Source organism: Pristiophorus japonicus, chromosome 2, assembly GCF_044704955.1.
Source record: "Pristiophorus japonicus isolate sPriJap1 chromosome 2, sPriJap1.hap1, whole genome shotgun sequence".
Taxonomy (NCBI): Eukaryota; Metazoa; Chordata; class Chondrichthyes; family Pristiophoridae; genus Pristiophorus; species Pristiophorus japonicus.
The window spans coordinates 160,658,452-160,681,841 of NC_091978.1; the positions used below are offsets into that span (position 1 = coordinate 160,658,452).

The 23,390-nt window shown below is 47.0% G+C and overlaps 1 protein-coding gene across 4 annotated transcripts in view; it reads right to left on the bottom strand.

Annotated features, from left to right (window-relative positions):
• Positions 1–23,390, bottom strand: part of LOC139242021 (phospholipid-transporting ATPase VD-like) — a 277,618-nt gene that overhangs the window by 24,125 nt on the left and 230,103 nt on the right. For all 4 annotated transcript variants that reach the window (XM_070870156.1, XM_070870149.1, XM_070870165.1 and 1 more), the window contains one exon: positions 2,376–2,456. In XM_070870156.1, the coding sequence (XP_070726257.1) occupies positions 2,376–2,456 (81 nt within the window). The remainder of the gene's footprint in view (positions 1–2,375; positions 2,457–23,390) is intronic.

Consider the following 23,390-nt stretch of genomic DNA (forward strand, 5'->3'; position numbering starts at 1 on the left):
ATGTCTGCCATTGCCCATCCACAGTCAACCCCTTAAGTATCATTCGCCAATCCATCCCAGCCAATTCACGCCTCATACCTTCAAAGTTAGCCTTCTTTAAGTTCTGGACCATGGTCTCTGAATTAACAGTTTCATTCTCCATCCTAATGCAGAATTCCACCATATTATGAAGGCTGCGGCCTTTTAAAAATCAGAAAGATTTCAACATTGAACTGAAATTATTATATCTATTCTATTATAAAATTTGGTGTGCCCTGTGACATGCCGTTGAAAAGTCATATACAGCCCTTTTGCCTGTGATACCATTAGGGAATACTAACATAATAGGGATTTCCAATGTTATGTGACAGTCTATTTCTGACTGCTGTAATTTTGCACTTAAGCCACTAAGTGGTGCTGCAGAGACAAATTCCTCACTTTGTTTTCCAGTTCTGACGCCAACGGGATATATTTTTAAACTCTTCGGGTAAGTCAATATTTCAGGCGATTTTTCAAATTTTATATTCTGGTTTCATTTTCTGTTAACACTTGCTTTACAGTTTTTGCTCACAGGTTCCAGTCTTTCTTGGCCCTTTCTGCTCTTCTCCAGGAATACACTGAATACTGCTCCATGTCCCACTCAGGCAGTTCTCTCCCCTGTTCTTTTACCATGCTAGTTTCCCCTGCACTACCTCCCCCACTGGCAGCTCTGTTCTACCTTCGCTCCTCTGTTACCTGATCCACAGCCCATTCTCGAGCACTTCATTGCAGAATAAATGCATGAAAAATTCAACAATTTGCCAAACAAATATCATATATTTACCTATACAATGATCCAATTGCTGCAACAATCCCCCAACCCTCTACGTCGACCTCCATGCACCCCACTGAACCTCATCAACAGTCTCAACACTTGCACCTTTCCTCACGATCAAACAGCACCAGATGAATCCACACCCCTGTTCTCCACCACCCTGCCCCACTGTGGGCCCAGCATGAAACCCCATGCACCCCGCTGAACCTCATCAATACTCTCACCATCAGACAGCTGCAGACGGACCCTCACCCTTCAGGACCACCACCCAGCCCAGATGAGACCTGATGTGAAGAAGCATGTGACTGCGCAGCTGACTGAAGACATGCCGGTACTAAAATAAATCCCAGCAGGCGCAGCTCTAGAATCAGTTTGAAGACCGAGAAAGCAGCAGAGACATGAGAAAGTATTTTTGCTGTACAGGAACCATTAGGAAAAAGCTTTCCCAATCAATTAGGAATGAAAGTAAGTGTTCCTTTAATAATTAATTTACTAAAAATGCGTGTTCATACATATTTCAAAGAATTCGGCCGATAAATTCACTAAGCTGTATAAAAGAGTCTAGAACATCATCTCAATACCTTTGCTGTTCCAGAGTGAAATTACGGCCTAGATTTTCAATGTTGACAGTGGCGGAAAACAGGTGTCAGCAGATTTGCTGCCACTTATACAGATCGTTTGATTTTCCTTTCTAAAAGTGAAAATCATTCCCCATCTCTTAAAGCTGATCCTTTTTGATGAAAAAAGTAACAGGGAAAACAAAAGACAATGGGCTGGATTTTCGGTTTTGCCGTTTTCGGGGCAAAAACGGAGGCGGAGTGGAAAAGTTACCGCCTGGGCAACGTTTGGTCTCTGGGGAGAAATTTTTGCCATCTGCCCCCTGCGAGGGGCGCAACAACGCGAAGGGAGGCACTGCACAACTTTCACGGCGTAAAAATGGGAACCTTGCCAACTAAAGTGCAGGGCTAGGAGCACACCGAAAGAGGCCTTGGGGGGGGTCGGGGGGAATCATAAAAACATTCCAAAACCATTGCTCACGCCACAACACAAATCGTTAAAAAAAGGAACATTCACACTTACCTTTTCTGCACTTTATTTACCTCACCGCCGCCGGCATGGCTGGACCGCTCTGTTTACCTGGCAGTCATCGCGGGGGGCGCTTCAGGGCCTACTGGTCGGGTACAAGTCAAAACTCGCGGCGGTATCGCAATGAGAGGCTTTGCACAACCGGCCCGGCTCTTCCTGGCAGTGCTTTTAAGTGCCGCCGCAAAACCCAACCCAAAGTTCCCAACCAGACGCAGAAGACCTTGCCGATCCATTTCTCGCTGCCCCGGGTCTCGCCCTCCCCCGCCCCCCCCAGAGGGCACTCGGAGTGCTCCTAGCCTGGTTCTTTAGCTCAGGAGTTTCCCATCCTAGTACCAAGAAAAGTGTATAATGCCTCCCTTAGCACTGTGCGCCCTGACACAGGGCCCAGATGCCCAAACTTAACAACTAAAGCGCAAACTATTTCCGGCCGCTAACTTTCCCGCCCCGTCACCATTATCGCCCCAAAAACATAAAGACTACAGGCTTAGACACTTACAAAGTATGGAACAAAGAAGCAGACGAGACTTTGATAAAAGGCATCCAGTATGCAGATCCAAAACGTTGATGATAAGTAGGCCTGCAAAACAATATAAAGTAAAATAAAGCAGTGTAAAATCTAACAACCATTTGTGCCTCCCACTTTAACTTAATGGTTGCTTTTTAAGTTTGTTGAGAATAACTCTAAACAATATGTATATAATCGTAGTAATTCCCAGTTATATTTAGTCAGTTACAGTCAGAATGAGTCCAGTTATAAAATCAAAAGTGGAAGGAAGAGTTTTATCGATCTCAGTGAAGAAATGGCCAATTTTCAATTTGTATTCAGGCTGTCTGGAAGCTGTAACTCACACATTGGTGACAGGACAGTTCTTCATGGCTGGAGGCTCAATGCCTATCAACAGAACTAGTGATGAGAAACTGAGTCATGAAACGCTCAAAGAATTATGAATCAGAATCAATTTTAATTGAGTTCATTCAAATTTATTGGGAAATATCCAAATGCTGGACCAATTTGCACTTGAATGTGTCTGTACCGAGTATTGTGTTCCTAACACAGATGAGGCTGCACACAGGGAGGTTAAAGTAACAGTGACCTCAGTCTTTAATAAGACACTCCAGAGTGAGGAACAGGCCTCAGGGGCCGGCTTATATACAGTGCTCCCAAGAGATGCTGGGATCCCTTGGGACTTCAGGGGATGAGTTCCCTGGTGGCGGAACATGGGAGTGCATGCTTTACAGATACACAACACCTAGAATCACAGAATGTTATAGCACAGAAAGCCATTGGGCCCAGTGCATTTGCACCAGCTTCTTGAAAGAGATTGCCACTTTGTCCCATTCCCCCTAAATTTTTACTTTCAAATATTTATTCCCTTCTCTTCTAAAAGCTATTATGGACTCTGCTCCTATCATTGGGTTCCATTTTGCCCAAGCCCGTTTTTTTGGCTTATTGCCAGAGTTATGCCCATTTTTCTAGGCGAGAAATGCGCCAAAAATATTTGCCCAAAGTTTCTCCACTGTATTTTTCAAATTTGACGTCGCGCAGCCTGTCCAGTCACCTCAGTGGTGGAGCCTACTGTCTGCACCAAAAAAACGATGCCGCAACTTCTGCACATGCGCAAAAAAAAAGGATGTCTTTGACATAATCCCAGGGGGCGCGCATGCGCAGTACAGCTCCGAGTCAGTTGTGTGTGTGAAAATATTGAGTGCTGTATGAGAGCATTGGAAAATTCGGAGTGGCAACAGAAGATGCAATGCGGTGCAAGGACCAAGAATTTCTTACAGGAAGAAGTGGAGACACTAGTTACTGTGATTGAGGCCAAATGTCAGGAGCTGGACACCAGCAGAGGTCACATAAAAGTTCCACCCAAAGAAATGAAGAAACGCTGGAACCAACTTGCAGAAGATTACTGTGCAATGGTGACCACCAAGAGATCTAGAGGCCAGTGCAAAAAGAAGTGGCAGGACCTTGGTCAAGTAGTTAGTGTAAGTAATATTTTCATTTATTCAATGGAATTGCAATTGTAAATGTGACCATCTGTATATGTCCCACCCAGCAGAAAGACACCCTCTCTAAAAAGTTGCATTTGCATCTTTGCAGAGGAAGGTGGCACATAACAAAATGGAAAGAACTCAAACAGATTGGAGGCCCAGCAAATCTGCAGCCACTGACATCATTGGAAGAGAGGGTCGCTGCTTTGATGGGTCCTGCCTGGAGAAAAGCGACCACCACTGCACAAGCTGGGCCCACACTCGAGGGAGAGGGCAAGTCCTGCAAATTCCACAGTCTGGCTTTGCTAAGTGTTAAGTACTGCGTGGCTAGCCATGCTTCGGTTCATGGGGATGTCTCCGTCAGCTACGCTTCGGTTGATGCAATGTGCTATCATTCATCGTGGTCCTTCAAATCAGCCTGCTGCCTGCGCTGTGTGAGCCTTCTCATGTCACCCTGCCCCCTCCTCTGCTGCTAACCATTTGTCTGATCTGTTATATTTTGCAGAACTTGAGGCCAACCCTGATGATGCAGATGAAGTTTCAGATGAGGACGAACCTGAAGAGGAGAACATCCAATCCCACCCTCCAGACCAAGAGCATGGAGGAGGTGCAGGTGCCGCTCATTGAAGTGCCTGCCCCTTCTGTGACTAGTGGTTTGAGTGTTGGTGGGACATTTCATAGTTTCCTACCGTCCGAGGCTGCGGGTCCCAGTGGTATGGTGCAGCGAGGCACACCCAGGGCCTCACCTTCCAAAGCTGCGGGTCCCAGTGGTGGGGCGCGAGCCACATCCGTGGGGAGGAGGGGGAAGGAGAGCTCGAGGTGGGAGGCGGTGGCAGAGGAAAGGCAGGAGTTTGAGCTGCGTGGAGAGGCCTATAAAGGCCCAGCGGCAATGGGAAGCGGCGGCAGAGGAGAGGCGGGAGTTTGAGCTGCGTGGAGAGGCCTATAAAGGCCCGGTGGTGGCAGAGGAGAGGCGGGAGTTTGAGCTGCGTGGAGAGGCCTATAAAGGCCCGGCGGTGGCAGAGAAGAGGTGGGAGTTTGAGCTGCGTGGAGAGGCCTATAAAGGCCCGGTGGTGGCAGAGGAGAGGCGGGAGTTTGAGCTGCGTGGAGAGGCCTATAAAGGCCCGGTGGTGGCAGAGGAGAGGCGGGAGTTTGAACTGCGTGGAGAGGCCTATAAAGGCCCGGTGGTGGCAGAGGAGGCGGGAGTTTGAGCTGCGTGGAGAGGCCTATAAAGGCCCGGTGGTGGCAGAGGAGAGGCGGGAGTTTGAACTGCGTGGAGAGGCTGATAAAGGCCCGGCGGTGGCAGAGAAGAGGTGGGAGTTCGAGGCGTTGGTGAGGCCTATAAAGGCCCAGCGGTAGCGGGAGGTGGCGGCAGAGCAGAGGCGGGAGTTCGAGGTGCATGGAGAGGCCTATAAAGGCCCAGCTGCTGCAGCTGCAATGGGGAGAGAAGGCAAAAAGAAGTAGAAAGAAATCAAAAGGTGACGTCACAGCCAAGGGGGTAAGTGATTGGCTGGTGATTGGTAAGTAGTTTTTATTTTTATTTTCTATATCAGTAAGTAACATTTAGCATTGTTGTTGCCAAATTAAGTTTATCTAAGGGTTAAGTCATGGCAGGACAGCTCAGACACGTGTTATGCTCCTCCTGTACTATATGAGAAGTCAGGGACACTTCCGGTGTCCCTGACAACTACGTGTGTGGGAAGTGTATCCGCCTCCAGCTCCCGACGGACCGCACTGCGGCACTGGAGCTGTGGGTCTATTCACTCTGGAGCATGCACGATGCTGAGAATTATGTGAATACCACGTTTAGCGAGTTGGTCTTACCGCAGGTAAAGGGTTCACAGCCAGATAGGGAATGGAAGACCAACAGGAAGAGCAGTGCAAGGAAGGTAGTGCAGGGATCCCCTGCGGTCATTCCCCTGCAAAACAGATACACCGCTTTGGGTACTGTTGAGGGGGATGACTCATCAGGGGAGAGCAGCAGCAGCCAAGTTCATGGCACCGTGGGTGGCTCTGCTGCACAGGAGGGCAGGAAAAAGAGTGGGAGAGCTATAGTGATAGGGGATTCAATTGTAAGGGGAATAGATAGGCGTTTCTGCGGCCGCAACCAAGACTCCAGGATGGTATGTTGCCTCCCTGGTGCAAGGGTCAAAGATGTCTTGGAGAGGGTGCAGGACATTCTGAAAAGGGAGGGTGAACAGCCAGTTGTCGTGGTGCACATAGGTGCCAACGATATAGGTAAAAAACAGGATGAGGTCCTACGAGACGAATTTAGGGAGCTAGGAGCTAACTTAAAAAGTAGGACCTCAAAAGTAGTAATATCAGGATTGCTACCAGTGCCACGTGCTAGTCAGAAGAGGAATCGCAGGATAGCCCAGATGAATACGTGGCTTGAGGAGTGGTGCAAAAGGGAGGGATTCAAATTCCTGGGACATTGGAACCGGTTCTGGAGGAGGTGGGACCAGTACAAACCGGACGGTCTGCACCTGGGCAGGACCGGAACCAATGTCCTAGGGGGAGTGTTTGCTAGTGCTGTTGGGGAGGAGTTAAACTAATATGGCAGGGGGATGGGAACCTATGCAGCAAGACAGAGAGAAATAAAATGGAGGCAGAAGCAAAAGATGGACAGGTGAATAGTAAAAGTGGAGGGCAGAGAAACCCAAGGCAAAAAACAAAAAGGGCCACATTACAGCAAAATTCTAAAGGGGCAAAGTGTATTAAAAAGACAAGCCTGAAGGCTCTGTGCCTTAATGCGAGGAGTATTCGGAATAAGGTGGACGAATTAACTGCGCAGATAGCAGTTAACGGATATGATGTAATTGTCATCACGGAGACATAGATCCAGGGTGACCAAGGCTGGAAACTCAACATCCAGGGGTATTCAACATTTAGGAAGGATAGGCAGAGAGGAAAAGAAGGCATGGTGGCATTGCTGGTTAAAGAGAAAATTAATGCAATAGTAAGGAGGGACATTAGCCTGGACGATGTAGAAGCTGTATGGGTGGAGCTGCGGAATACCAAGGGGCAGAAAACGCTAGTGGGAGTTGTGTACAGACCACCAAACAGTAGTAGTGAGGTTGGGGACAGCATCAAACAAGAAATAAGGGATGTATTGCAATAAAGATACAGCAGTTATCATGGGTGACTTTAATCTACATATTGATTGGGCTAAGCAAACTGGTAGCAATGCGGTGGAGGAGGATTTCCTGCAGTGTATTAGGGATGGTTCTCCAGACCAATATGTCAAGGAACCAACTAGAGAGCTGGCCATCCAAGACTGAGTGATGTGCAATGAGAAGGGAATAATCAGCAATCTTGTTGTGCGAGGCTCCTTGAGGAAGAGTGACCATAATATGATAGAACTCTAAATTAAAATGGAGAGTGACACAGTTAATTCGGAAACTAGGGTCCTGAACTTAAGGAAAGGTAACTTCAACGGTATGAGGGGTGAATTGGCTAGAATAGACTGGCAAAGGATACTTAAAGGGTTGACAGTGGATAGGCATTGGCAAACATTTAAAGGTCACATGGATGAACTTCAGCAATTGTACATCCCTGTCTGGAGTAAAAAATAAAACGGGGAAGGTGGCTCAACCGTGGCTAACAAGGGAAATTAAGGATAGTGTTAAAACCAAGGAAGAGGCATATAAATTGGCTAGACAAAGTAACAAACCTGAGGACTGGGAGAAATTTAGAATTCAACAGAGGAGGACGAAGGGTTTAATTAGGAGGGGGAAAATAGAGTACGAGAGGAAGGTTGCAGAAACATAAAAACTGACTGCAAAAGCTTCTATAAATATGTGAAGAGAAAAAGATTAGTGAAGACAAACGTAGGTCCCCTGCAGTCAGACTCAGGTGAATTTATAATGGGGAACAAAGAAATGGCAGACCAATTGAACAAATACTTCGGTTCTGTCTTCACGAAGGAAGACACAAATAACCTTCCGAATGTACTAAGGGACAGTGGGTCTAGTTAGATGAAGGAACTGAAGGATATCCTTATTAGGCGGGAAATTGTGTTAGAGAAATTGATGGGATTGAAGGCCGATAAATCCCTGGGGCCTGATAGTCTGCATCCCAGAGTACTTAAGGAATAGTGGATGCATTGGTGATCATTTTCCAACAGTCTATCGACTCTGGATCAGTTCCGATGGACTGGAGGGTAGCTAATGTAACACCACTTTTTAAAAAAGGAGGCAGAGAGAAAACAGGTAATTATAGACCGGTTAGCCTGACATCAGTAGTGGGGAAAATGTTGGAATCAATCATTAAGGATGAAATAGGAACGCATTTGGAAAGCAGTGACAGGATCGGTCCAAGTCAGCATGGATTTATGAAAGGGAAATCATGCTTGACAAATCTTCTGGAATTTTTTGAAAATGTAACTAGCAGAGTGGACAAGGGAGAACCAGTGGATGTGGTGTATTTGGACTTTGAAAATACTTTTGACAAGGATCCGCACAAGAGATTGGTGTGCAAAATCAAAGCGCATGGTATTGGGGGTAATGTACTGACGTGGATAGAGAACTGGTTGGCAGACAGGAAGCAGAGCGTCAGGATAAACGGGTCCTTTTCAGAATGGCAGGCAGTGACTAGTGGGGTGCCGCCGGGCTCAGTGCTGGGACCCCAGTTCTTTACAATATACATTAACGATTTGGATGAAGGAATTGAGTATAATATCTCCAAATTTGCAGATGACACTAAACTGGGTGGCGGTGTGAGCTGTGAGGGGGACGCTAAGAGGCTGCGGGGTGACTTGGACAGGTTAGATGAATGGGAAAATGAATGGCAGATGCAGTATAATGTGAATAAATGTGAGGTTATCCACTTTGGGGGCAAAAACACGAAGGCAGAATATTATCTGAATGGTGGCAGATTAGGAAAAGGGGAGGTGCAACGAGACCTGGGTGTCATGGTTCATCAGTCATTGAAGGTTGACATGCAGGTACAGCAGGCGGTGAAGAAGACAAATGGTATGTTGACCTTCATAGCGAGGGGATGTGAGTAAAGGAGCATGGAGGTCTTACTGCAGTTGTACATGGCCTTAGTGAGGCCTCACCTGGAATACTGTCTTCAGTTTTGGTCTCTTAATCTGAGGAAGGACGTTCTTGCTGTTGAGGGAATGCAGCGAAGGTTCACCAGACTGATTCCCGGGATGGCTGGACTGACATATGAGGAGAGACTGGATCAACTGGGCCTTTATTCACTGGAGTTTAGAAGGATGAGAGGGGATCTCATAGAAACGTATAAGATTCTTGTGAAGTTCTTACTCTACAGTATGAAACCACACGAGGCACATTCTGGGGACAAGGTCACTCTGTGACCTTAACTCTTTATTTACAGGACTCCAAAGACGATGACCCTGCGTGGGACCTCCCTTTTTATACCTGTGTGATCAGGTAAGGAGTGTCTCCCACAAGTTCACCCCTTGTGTTCAAGGTTTTCTTCTAGGTTGAGTGTATACAGTAATACAGTGGTGTTACATTGTGGTTGCATACATGACATCAGCTTCCCCCCGCTCCCCCCCCCCCCCCCCCACCAAGTCTTATTAGGATCATAGGTTTAGTATTTCAGGTGGTCTACGCTCCCTCGTGGAGAGCCCCAGTTGGGGCTCTGGTTGTTGGACACTGACGTGAGTGTCTGTCACCTGCGGTGATTCCGGTCTGTCCGGGCTGACTGCAGGGACTGTGCATTCTTCTGATTGCTCTTGTTGCTCGTTCACTGACGGTGTTGTGAGCTCCATCTCATGGTCTTCTTCAGGTTCCGCAGTGTCGATGCTGAACCTTTTTTTTTAAACTTGGCATATCTGGCCATTGTTGAGTTTTACCACGATGACCCTATTCCCCTCTTTGTCAATTACAGTACCCTCAAGCCATTTGGGCCCCATGGCGTGATTGAGGACAAATACAGGATCATTTATTTCTATACATCTCCCCCTCGAATTACGGTCATGGTACTCGTTTTGTGACTTGCGCTTGCTCTCAACTATGTCGGTCAGGACTGGGTGAATGAGGGACAACCGAATTTTGAGTGTCCGTTTCATTAGTAGCTCTGCGGGCGGGACTCCCGTGAGCGAGTGCGGTCGGGATCTATAGGCCAGCAGGAGACGCGATAGGCGGCATTGTAGGGGGGGGGTCCTTGAATCCTGAGCATACCTTACTTAATGATTTGGACCACACGTTCCGCCTGGCCATTGGAGGCCGGCTTGAACGGCGCAGTCCTGACGTGGTTGATGCCATTGCCCGACATAAACTCTCGGAATTCGTAGCTTGTGAAACATGGGCCATTATCACTAACCAGGATGTCCGGCAAGCCATGGTTTGCAAAGATCGCACGTAGGCTTTCCACGGTGGTGGATGACATGCATGAATTCAGAATGATGCACTCGATCCATTTCAAGTATGCATCTACCACAATAAGGAACATCTCACCCATGAACGGGCCCTCGTAGTCAATATGAATGCGTGACAATGGCCTGGTGGGCTAGGGCCATGGGCTGAGCGGGGCCTCCCTGGGGCATTACCCAGCTGGGCACATGTCCTGCACCTGCGAACACAGTGTTCCAGGTCTGAATCAATTCCAGGCCACCAAACGTGTGACCGGGCAATGGCCTTCATCAGCACAATGCCTCGGTGCTCGCTGTGGAGTTCCCTGATGAATGTCTCCCTGCCCTTCTGGGGCATAACAACCCGGCTGCCCCATAGTAGGCAGTCGGCTTGGATGGAGAGCTCATCCATCCGTCTGTGGAACGGTCTGACCTCCTCAGGGCATGCTCCGTGTGCGGGTGCCCAATCCCCAGTCAGGACACATTTCTTAATCAGGGATAGGAGGGGATCTCTGTTTGTCCAGATTTTGATCTGGCGGGCTGTGATGGGGGAGCCTGCACTGTCAAAGGCATCAACAGCCATGACCATCTCGACGCTTTGCTCTGCTGCCCCCTCAGTGGTAGCCAGTGGAAGCCTGCTGAGCACGTCAGCGCAATTTTCAGTGCTGGGCCAGTGCCGGATGGAGTAGTCATAAGCAGCCAGCGTGGGAGCCGATCGCTATATGCGAGCTGATGCGTTGGCATTGATAGCCTTGCTGTCTGACAACAGGGATGTTAATGGCTTGTGGTCCATCTCTAATTCAAACTTCCTACCAAAGAGTTACTGGTGCATTTTTTTTACACCATAGACACATGCAAGCGCTTCCTTCTCGACCATCCCATATCCCCGTTCTGCTTGAGAGCGCGACCAGGAGGCATAAGCCACAGGTTGTAGTTGACCCACAGCATTGCCCTGCTGCAACACGCACCCAACCCCATAGGACGATGTATCACATGTCAGGACCAATTTTTTTACAGGGGTCGTACAGGATCAACAACTTGTTTGAACAAAGTAGGTTTCGTGCCCGATCAAAAGCCCGTTCCTGACAGTCCCCCAAAACTAATCGTAACCCTTAGGCAGAAGCACGTGTAGCGGCTCCAACAATGTGCTCAAGTTCGGCAGAAAGTTCCTTGAATAGTTCAACAGTCCCAGGAATGAACGCAACTCCGATGTGTTGAAGGGCTTGGGTGCTCGTCGAATCGCCTTTGTTTTGGATTCGGTGGGCCGAAACCCATCTGCAGCAACCCTCCTGCCCAGAAACTCAACCTCAGGAGCTAAGAACACACATTTAGACTTCTTGAGTCGCAGGCCTACCCGGTCCAGTCGGCATAGCACCTCCTCCAGGTTGTGGAGATGTTCCTCGGTGTCTCGACCCGTGATGAGGATGTCGTCCTGGAATACGATCGTTCCAGGAATGGATTTAAGCAGGCTTTCCCAGTTTCGTTGAAAAATCGCGGCCGCTGATCGAATGCTAAACGGGCAGCTGTTATAAACGAACTGTGCCTTGTATGTGGTGATGGTGGTCAGTAGTTTAGGGATTCATTGGCCAGTTCCTGGGTCATATAGGCTGAAGTGAGGTCCAACTTGGTGAACAGCTTGCTGCCTGCCGCGTGGCGAAAAGGTCCTCCGCTCTCGGGAGCGGGTATTGATCTTGTAGGGACACCCGATTGATGGTAGCCTTGTCATCGCCACAGATCCTGACAGAGCCATCCGCTTTTAGGACGGGAACGATGGGGTTCGCCCAGTCGCTGAATTCAACAGGTGAGATGATGCCCTCTCTCAACAGCCGGTCCAATTCGCTCTCGATCTTTTCCCGCATCACATACGGCACCGCTCTGGCTTTGTGGTGCACTGGCCTGGCGTCTAGGGTGATGTGTATCACTACTTTAGTGCCTTTGAAAGTCCCGACGCCAGTTTGCAATAGTGAATCGAATTGTTGTAGGACTTGTGAGCATGAACTTCGCTCCACAGATGACATTGCGTGAACACCCCCACATTTCCAGTTCATCTCGGCTAACCAGCTCCTCCCCAACAGTGCGGGACCATTGCCCGGGACAATCCAGAGCAGCAGCTGATTCACTAACCCACTGTGTGTGACAGCCAACATTGCACTGCCTAGCACTGGAATGATTTCTTTAGTGTTAGTCCGTAATTGTGCGTCAACACGTGCTAATTTGGGTCTACTGGCTTTAAGTGGCCATAGCTTCTCAAATTGCGGAACGCCCATGGGTGACTGGCTGGCCCCAGTGTCCAGCTCCATGCGTACTGGGATACCGTTTAATAATCATTATCATTGGTGGCGTTTTGGTGTATGAACTGTGAATATTCGCCACATGGACCCGCTGAACCTCGGAGTCCATCGATTTGCTCCAAAAGTCATCCTGCCTCAAAGAACCCTCTTCTGGTCCATCCGCCTCATATATTAATCTGGTTGCAGGCTTCCTGCACATTCGAGCTAAGTGGCCACTGAGATTGCAGTTCCTGCAGACAAACTGTTGAAATCTGCAAGATCTGGCTGAGTGTTTTCCCCCACACCTCCAGCATGAGTTAAAGTTTCCATTGTTGGGAACAAAGGGACTATGGCCAGGTATTCCACGCTGACTGTCCCTTTGACTGCACTTAAGTATGCTATTAGTGGGTGTCAATGGCCCCATCCCGGGTCGCATTGTCCACTGTGATGACGTGAATGTCCCGTTCAGCCTGCCATTGTCTCTGTTCAAGTCCTACTCTGGGGTCTATTGCTGCCTGGGGAGTGTCGGACTGTCCCTGCCTGTCTGTGGGGCTCCGAGTCGCATTGATGATGTTGACTCCCTGATCCATCGCCGCCGCGTTAGAGGCAGAATTGCGCGCGTATATTATTTTCGTCTCTTCCTCCCCCGCCATGAAAGTTTGAGCTATCAACGCCGCCGCTTCCAAGGTCAAATCCTTGGTCTCAATTAATTTGCGGAAAATTCCCGCATGACCGATACCCTCGATAAAGAAGTCCCTTAGCATCTCCCCCCTGCAGGCGTCTATGAACTTAGAGGCTGGCCAAACGGCGGGCGTCCGCTACGAAGTCCGGTATGCTCTGTCCTTCACGACGTCAGTGGGTGTAGAATCTGTGTCGGGCCATATGTATGCCACTCGCTGGTTTGAGGTGCTCCTCGATCAATTTGCTAAGTTCTTCAAAGGTTTTGTCCACTGGCTTTTCAGGTGTTATTAAGTCCTTCATGAGTACGTAAGTCTTTGGTCTGCAGCTGGTCAAAAGATGAGCCCTTCGCTTGTCGGCCGCTGCATCCCCCATCCATTCTTTCGTAACGAAGCTTTGCTGAAGCTCTCGACAAAATCATCCCAGTCTTCCCCAACACAGTACCGTTCCTCTGTGCTACCGGTGGTCATTTCCGTGGGTCATGAATTCCCGTTTCTCGTCGCCAATGTAAAGTCCTTATTCTACAGTATGAAACCACATGATACACATTCTGGGGACAAGGTCACTCTGTGACCTTAACTCTTTATTCACAGGACTCCAAAGACGACGATCCTGCGTGGGAGCTCCCTTTTTATACCTGTGTGATCAGATAAGGAGTGTCTCCCACAAGTTCACCCCTTGTGGTCAAGGTGTGCATCTAGGTTGAGTGTATACAGTAATACGGTGGTGTTACATTGTGGTTACATACATGATAATTCTGACGAGACTGGACAGGTTAGATGCGGGAAGAATGTTCCCAATGTTGGGGAAGTCCAGAACCAGGGGACATAGTCTTAGGATAAGGGGTAGGCCATTTAGGACTGAGATGAAATGAAACTTCTTCACTCAGAGAGTTGTCAACCTGTGGAATTCCCTGCCGCAGAGAGTTGTTGATGCCAGTTCATTGGATATATTCAAGAGGGAGTTAGATATGGCCCTTACGGGTAAGGGGATCAAGGGCTTTGGAGAGAAAGCAGGAGAGGGGTACTGAAGGAATGATCAGCCATGATCTTCTTGAATGGCGGTGCAGGCTGGAAGGGCCGAATGGCCTACTCCTGCACCTATTTTCTATGTTTCTATGTTTCGACCACGTTTTCCTGAGGTGCAGGATCTAACAGATGTAGTTCGGATGTTGGCAATGAGTGAGGAGAGCATTGGCCTTACGCGATCACTCCTGGACACCATCAGTGGGGTGAATGATGAGGTAGTGGGACTGTCGGGAGAAGTAACAGCAATCTCACAAGAAATGGGAACTATGTCCGGGATCATGAGTGAGGGAATGTCTCAGTCAGCTGAAACCATGCCAGTGACCATGAGGGAGGGAATGTCGCAGGTAGCTGAAACCATGCCAGTGACCATGAGGGAGGGAATGTCGCAGGTAGCTGAAACCATGCCAGTGACCACGAGGGAGGGAATGTCGCAGGTAGCTGATGCGTTGTCAGTGAACATGAGGGAGAGAATATTGGAGGTCGTTGAGACACTGTCAGGGCACATGATGGACGGCATGTTGGAGTTAGCTGCTGCAATAAGGGAATAAGCCCAGACCCCGCGCCCATTGACAGAATCAACTGCCACTCCCACTCCAATCCCCACACCAGCCTCTGAAGAGGCCCAAGCCGGGCCCTTCACATTGCCGCCTGCCACCCTGCCCCCTTCCTCAACAGGTGCGCACTACCTGCCCGAGATCTTAGCAAGAATAAGCTTGGTACCAACCCCAGAAACACTGCGTCACCACCTGTGGGCAGGGATGGTGGAGTCACCAAGAACAAGCGTGGCGGGCAGCCTTAGAATGAGGTGGAGGAGAGATGGGTGCAGCCTTTCTTTGTTGCTGCTGTTGTTGTTGTTACAGGTGCGATGTCCAAAATGAGGAGTTCCAGAATCCGGGCTGATCCATGGCGGGGTCGTCCGGAAATCGGAAAATGTTCCGAAATCCGGACTCCCCCGCCTCGGCCGCCCAATATCTCCTTCGGCCTCAACCCGACCTCCATTCGCCCGACCTCCCCCGGCTTCCAGTCGCCTGATCTCCCCCGACCTCCGGCCGCTCGGCCTAACTGACCCCCCCTCCCCGCCCCCCCCTAACCTCTGGTGATTCGACCAACCCCCACAGACCTCTGGTGGCCCGACCGATCCCCCCACCGACCTCGGCCCGACCAACCCCACACGCCTCCCCCACTCTCCACCCTACCTACCTCCCTCGGCCCAGGAAAAGACGTTCCGAAATCCGGAAATACCCGGAATCCGGAACGGCCTCGGACGTCACACTGTATTATTATTGTTACTGTTGTAATTGTTATTCTCAAATGAAAAGTTTTTTGTAAGTTATGTAAATTTACAAGTTTAAAAGTTAGTAAGTGATCTTAAAGTTTGTAAATGATCGTAACTGAAAACTTTAAAGTTTGATACAGAATAATTTTATTAAAGTTAAGTACAAAGAACTATTTGTTAAACTTTTGAATAAAATATACTTTACATTAAAACTTCCATTATTTGTTCTATTATTAACACAACCTTTGGAACCCAAGAAGAATCATTTCCATTATTTGTTTGATTATTAACACAACTTTTGAAGTAAACAAGAATCATTTCAATCATTTGTTCTATTAACACAACACAACATTATGGAACAGGTCGAAACAGTAAACATGGTCCATGTGGAATAGTTGGTCGCTGAGCCTTCAGGCAGCAAAGTGTTCACGGATGAGCTGCTGGCGCAAGGCTCAAGCAATTGTTAAAGGGACACAATGGCCCGCCCTCCTGCACCGTTGTGCTCCGGCCTCAGGCAATTGCATGGCTTCCTCGTCCTCGTCCTCCTCGTCATCTGCATCTTCCTCATCATTATCATCAGCCACTCTCACCGTAGGTGGGTCTTCTCGTACCGGCTGCTGCTGCCGCATGATGGCTAAGTTATACAGCATGCAGCACACAACAGTGAACTGAACGAGAATCTCAGAGGAGTATAGCAAGTAGTTCCGGAATGATCCAGGCATCGGAAATGCTGTTTCAAGATGCTAATGGTCCTCTCTATGATGCTGCGCATTGCAATGTGTGACATATTGTATTCCCAGTCAGCTTCCATCTGGGTTATGCGTAGGGCCGTCATGAGCCAGGTGGCGAGGCCATACCCTTTGTCTCTCAGTAGCCAGCTCTGCCCTTCTGGCTGCTGCTGAAACATGGCAGATATAGCACTCTCGCGTAGGGTGAACGCATCATGGGTGCTGCCAGGGTATCTTGCATCGACTGACATGATGCGATGCATGTTGTCACACACGAGCTGTACATTAATGGAGTGGTACCCCTTCCTATTCCTGTACATCTCGGAATCCTCCAAAGCCCTGTACCTTTGGGAAGCCAGCAATCCTGGAGACGCCTGCAGCCCTGTCACGCATTGTCTGGGCGGTCATGGGGAACTTTATGTCGTCATTCCTCCGGGCATATAGTGCAGCTGTCACCTGCCGAATGCAGACATGTGTTGCATGTTGGGAAATGGCACATACATCCTCAGTTGTAGCTTGAAATGATCCAAAGGCATAGAATGAAAGTGCAGCTGTAACCTTCACTTCAACTGACAAAGCAGTCCTGATGCTTCTACGTTGCAGGTCTGCTTTCACCAACTCGCAGATCTCAGTTACAACTTCTTTGCAGAAACGCAGCCTTCAGACACAGTCTGGATTATCCAGGTGGAGGTACGAATGCCTGTCTCGATATACCCAAGGTGGGTAAGGCCTCCTGCCCAGCACCCTACGGGCTCTGAGGTCCCTCATGCGATGATGTCAAATCATTTGTCTCCTCCGTAGCATCATGATGCAGAAGGCTCGCACAAGGTATGGCACTGTCAGTATTGCCCCCATGATTAAATGTTACCTTTACAAGAAGCTCAAAATGGCAGGAAGGCAGGCAAGGCAAGTTCTTTATTGTCTCTCCCCAAGGTCTGTATGGACCACACCCAGGTCTCAGCAGTCTTGTGACTTCTCTCCCCCTGCCCCCCAGCCCCCCCCCCCTTCCCGGGCTCATTGCAGTCTTGTGACTTCTCCTCCCCCGAGCTCATATGCTGCTGAATGCAGTCTTCTGATTGCCATCCGCCCCCCCCCCCCCACCCCCCCCCACCCCCGGCCCTGTTTGAAGATGTTCGGTGGTGGCGTGTGAATAAAAAAACAATGAAAACTTCAGAATTTCATGAAATTTCCATGTACTCCGTTGAAAGGTAAAAAAAATGTCATCTTTAATATGGATATTTAAATTGTTCTTAACTCCTTCCGAAAACTTCGACGAAAAACAATGGCGTCCTTCAGCGCCGATTTCTCAATGTGCGCTGCTTTCTATTAACTCTCCAGAAAGTTTTTCGGGAGTGGCCGACCTAGCAGAATTTTTTGGGGCCAAATAGTGAAAAATCGTCAAAACTGCTGGAGACATGAGGGAACCTATGACGTCAAAAAAACCTAATATAAAAAAATTGTAACTAACTCAGTTACACCTGCACAGATATCTGGGGGAAACTTTTGACTTAAATACCTACGCCAAAAAAAACGGCGCGCACCAAAAAAACGCCGTAAATGATCCAGGAAAAGGCATTTTCTGAGAAGGCATTTCATGTTCAAACAGCCTATAGTATGAAAAGAATATCTTAACTTCTTTCTTCATATTTTTGATGATCTTAAATTCATGCTCTCTGGTTACCAACTTACTTTCCAGGGAAATAGTTTTTCTCTACTTACCTTATTACCTCTATCAGATCTCCTCTTAACTTTCTCTGTTCTTGTAAAAAAAGCACCAGTTTTTTTAATGTCTCGTCATAACTAAATCTCTCATCCTTGATATTATCTTAACTATTTTCAACACCCTACCATGGCCTTAACATCCTTCCCAAAGGAAAGTGCCCAAAGTTGGGCACAATATTCTAACTGTAGCAAATAATTTGGCAGCTATGTCTTTAGAAAAATGGATCTGCATACATCCACAGTGTAAAAGAAGCCGAATAATGTTGAAACTAATGAGAATTCTCCATCATAACTACTCTGTGAGCTAAATGTTAGAGAGATTATTGTAAGAGCAGCTTTTTAAAGTTTGTTCTTTTGTGGAAAACTACATGATGGACAACTATTACAATAATCGATGACAACTACATATCTGATTATGAAACATTTTCTTCGAAATTATCATTTTATTCTCAGGGTTCCCATAACTAATGATCCTAGCTGCTGCCAAAGATTCATCCAAAGGTGGGTGTTGTTACATTTGTGTCACTGTAAAATGATTTCCACTGTGTTATATCAGATTTACAAAGTGCTCAGGAAGTCTCCCGATTGGATCTCGTAGACACTTTATAAATTTACACCGAGCTTATTTAAATGTTCTGAGTGTGAGTGCCCCTGCATGCATTTTCAAACATTTACAATCTACTAGTCAGAGGTGGACTTCTGCACATTAATATAAAAGTACTCAAGCCTGTGCTCATCAGTTGTCTATTTACCAACTAGTGATTATCCTCTGGAGGGGGGAAAGAGAGAGAGAGAGTGAGAGTGAGAGAGAGAGAGAGAGAGAGAGAAAGGAGAGGCAACAGAGAAAGGACAGGAAACAGGGTCTCTTCGAATTGATGTGCCTGTGGTTACACATCCATCAATGAAAATTCAGATCCTTGCCAGCCTTCTGTGGCAGGCTCAATAATGCGATACCTGAAGCAGACAGGACTGCAGATTCCTGGGCACTACTGATAACACACTTTGACTCACTAATATAACCTATCACTAAGACTGCGATTGATTCCATTCAGCTCCAGAGAACTCTCCCCGATAGATAGGATTACGAAGCTGGTAAGTGTGATGAGGTAATGTATAGCGCCCTCTAGCTAGAAGGCATCGATATAATGTATAGCGCCTTCTAGCTAGGAGGTATAGGGAGCTGTATTGAGAGAGAGGGCCTGTGAAGGGTCTTGTAAAAGTGCTCAGGGAGCCTCCCCATGGTTGTCTGCGATCTCCCAAATTAATAGAGTTAAGTTGAACTAAGAGTGTTCAAGAGACTATAAAATACATGGTGTGTCAGAAGTGGAGACTTCTGATCTTTCGTCGAACGCATTTACGATCGAAATAGTGGAACTGTAAGATTTTTCTCGAGCCAATCGAAGTCGACGTTAAGCAGTGCAGTGCAGAGCGTGCTTCCTACACATCGCATGGATCCGTGAAGGGTGATAAATAGTCATAAGCTTGTAAAATAATCTAGAGGTATTAGTAAAGTAAATTTAAAATGGCATAAGTTATTGTAGAGCCTCGATTGAAAAGGTATTTCCACAATTACATGGCCACGATATTTTACTATTAGACTTGCTCTAGTCCTCTGGGTATTTGCACTGTACACATGTATATGACAAACTCAAAGTCCTAAACTGTAACGAGCTATCATGACCACCACGGTGCCAACTCCCGCGCACATTCCCCTCCCACCTCCATTGCAGGTGACTAGCAATTTGAAAGCCAACTGGAAAAAATTCAAACAGCTGTGGGACAGATATGAAATTATCACAAATATTGTGGAAAAAACAGAGAGTTAGGGTTGCAACATTTATCACTGCCATTGGCAGCAATGCCCTAGATATCCACAATAATCCCTATAAAGCAGAGGAAGACAACAGGAAATTGAGATTATTTTGAAGCTTTGGGAAGAGCACTGTAAAGGTAAAACCAACATCATTTATGAACAGTACCAGTTTAACAACTGAACAACTGTGTACAAGGGGACGAGCAGTTTGACAGATATCTTGTGAAAGTGAGAGAGCTTGCATCATGATGTGATTTCGGCAATTTGAGGGATGATTTCATCAGAGACTGCATAGTCTGCGAATATCTGATAACACTCTGCATAAGAGGCTGTTGCAAGAATCAAGCCGAACACTCGATAAATGTGTGATGCTCTGTAAATGAAATCTATGAAGCTCACTAAAACAGACTCTGAAGATGTCAAAGCTGTCAGACAGAAACAGCTGTCCCACAAAGAAAGAATTTACAGATAAAGAGTTCACAAACAATTGCAGATATTGTAGCAAAAGACACGAGCTGTCAAAAACTAAATGCCCAGCATATGGGAAGACCTGCTCAAGTTGCGGCAAACTAAATCACTTTTCTCAAAAGTGCAGACAAAAATGGATCGAAGCAGAAGTCTACATGTAACCCTAAATATAAGGGCAAGCCAAAAGTTCATGCACTATATGAAGAGAGTTATGATTCTGATGTTGAAGCCATGACTGTAAAGATGCTTGGTAAAGTTGATCGCACAATCAAGGACAAAGCTGAAAGTATCCTAACGAGATTATAGCTACCTTCTCCATTAAAGGTCAAATGGTAAAAATGCAAATAGATTGTGAGGCCACATGCAATGTGCTACCTCTTAGATACTTACCTAAAAGAATCTATGAAAATACTGTCACTATATGACAACCATTCCAATGGTAGGAACTTGTAATGTGCCATTGGAAAATACAAAGAACAAGCAAAAGTACGTTGTGCCCTTTGTGATCATTGAGGGCCAAGTTGCACCACTGATTGGCTCACGCACTGCTCAACAGCTACAACTGATAAAAGTGCAGTATCAGAATATCGCGGTGGTAAATGAACCATGCAAATCGCAAACTACGAACAACGCAAACATCTTGCTAGCGTCAAAAACTGCTATCAACAATGCGTATCTGGATGTATTTAAGGGACATGGACACATGCCAGGGACAGTTCACCTTGAACGTAATGAATCAGCGTAATGCCACCCAGATGGGTGCCAATAGCGATCAAAAAAACGCTAAAAGAGGAACTCGATCATTTGGAAAAACAACAAATCATCACGACAGTTGTTGAACCGACGGACTGGGTATCCAGTCTAGTGACTGTACAAAAACCAAATGGAAAGATACGAGTATCGATCCTCAACATCTGAACAATGCCCTGAAACGTGGACACTATCCACTTACTGTGATTGCTGACATCTTGCCACAGATGTCAAATGTAAAGGTCTTCACTAAAGCAGGCTGCAAGAAGGGTTTCTTGCAATGTGAACTAGACACAGAGTCCTCCTACCTCACGACCTTCCAGAATCCATGGGACGATATTGATATAATAGAATGCCATTTGCCATTCCTGCCCCGGAAATCTTCCAGCAGAAACTCGACCAGAACCTCGAGGTTCTAGATGGAGTCTACAAGATTGCAGATGATATTTTGATCACTGGCGCAGTGAGACACTTAAAGAGACCAATCACGATCATGATGCAAACTTATGCAAATTCATGCAGAGATGAAGAGAGCGAAACATCAAACCAAACTTCGATTAAGTTCGAATACAAGAGCTCCCAAGTGAAATACATGGGAGACATACTGTCTAGTGATGGACTCAAAGTCGACCCAAGCAAAGTGGTCACAATCAACGAAATGCAGAAACCGCAGGATGTCGCAGGTATACAACAATTTGTCGGCATGACAAAGTACCTCGCAAAATTCTCGCCAGATCGTTCAGACCTCAGTGAGTCTCTACAACGGCTTACTCATAAAGACACGATCTGGAAATGGACTGAAGAACAAGACAAAGTGTTTGAAGCTATCAAGCAATGCGTGACAGATTCTCCAGTGCTCAGGTACTTTGACCACAAACTTGCAACCGAAGGTCAAGGAGATACTTCGAGTAAGGGTCCTGGGTTCGTCCTTCTACAACAGGGGCAACCAATTGCATACCCGAGCCGAGCACTCACTCCAGCAGAAACACGATACTCTCAAATCGAAAAGAAGCTGCTTGTTCAATCTTCGGAATGGAACAAAACCATCAATATGTATATGGTCGCAAGATCACACTATGGACAGACCATAAGCCTTTGGTTGCTATACGACGCAAGCCATTATCTGCAGCACCCAAGTGACTACAACGTCTGCTTATTCGGCTCAACCAATATGACATCGAAATAAAGTATCAACCAGGAAAAGAAATGTACCTAGCAGACACCCTCTCGCGCGCATACCTCGAAAACATGGAGAGATCACCGACAGAAATTGCAGTGGAATGTATCCACATGGTGGACTATCTTCCACTTTCCAAACAAGGGCTGACTGCCATACAACGTGCAACTGCAAGCGACTCCACACTACAGAAACGACACATGAATGCCCGCCTGAAACGCATACTTCAAAGTTCATGACGAACTCACAACACAGGATGGCATAGTCTTCAAAGGCTATCGCTGTGTCATACCAAAATCCCTGAGATCCGACATTCGTCAGCGACTTCATGCTGCTTACACTGGCGTCGAGAGCACTCTTCGACGTGCCAGAGAATCCATTTACTGGCCAGGACTGAACAGTGACATAAAAGACTATGTTTCAAAGTGTGAAACATGCAACACTTGGATAAAGAATCAATAAGACAAAGTTTTGTTGTTGTTTGTTAAATTTGTAGTTGTTTACTACATGTATTCATAAGAAGTTAATTACCAGTTTATATTGAAGCTAATTTTAATTCATTTTTGTTTCTTATGAAAGGAAAGATGTAACGAGATACTGTGTAGTGCCCTCTAGCTAGGAGGTATCGATATAATGCATAGCGCTCTCTAACTAGGAGGTATAGGGAGCTGTATTGATAAAGAGGGTCTGTGAAGGAACGCCATCTTAAAGCTCCACATGGCTGTCTGAGATCTCCCAAATAAATAGAGTTAAATTGAACTAAGAGTGTTCAAGAGACTATAAAATGCAGTGTTATGCAATTTGAACTCCAACCGTATTTCTAAAGGTTCCTAAGCCTGGCAATCATCTATGCTCTCTGAACTTAGGTATGTGGGCTATGTACCTATGGAGAGAGAGTATGCACCCTATATCAGGTAATCAGTGTAGATTTATAAATAGCTTGACTTGGAAACTCTTAAACATGGCGATGGGTTTCCATGTGTGGCAAATACCTAACTAACCAAAACAAAGTTTCACGCGAGTGCAATGTCAGGGAAGCAGGTAAGCTTGGGGGGCCGAGTGGAAGCACTCCTGCTCCTGCTGGCCCACAAGCAGTGCTGTAAAAGTGCACTTGCCTTTTCCCCGAAGCTGTCCTCGTCTCCCTTGAGCTGCTGGGTTTCCCGAGGCATGGGAAACCTGGCCAGCCAGGGTTAAACCTCGACTGGAAAGGGAAGTTAAATGTGAGGCTCCCAGCCTCATTATAAGATATAAATTGCCTGCGCGCCCCCACTAAACCTGGAAGTGGGC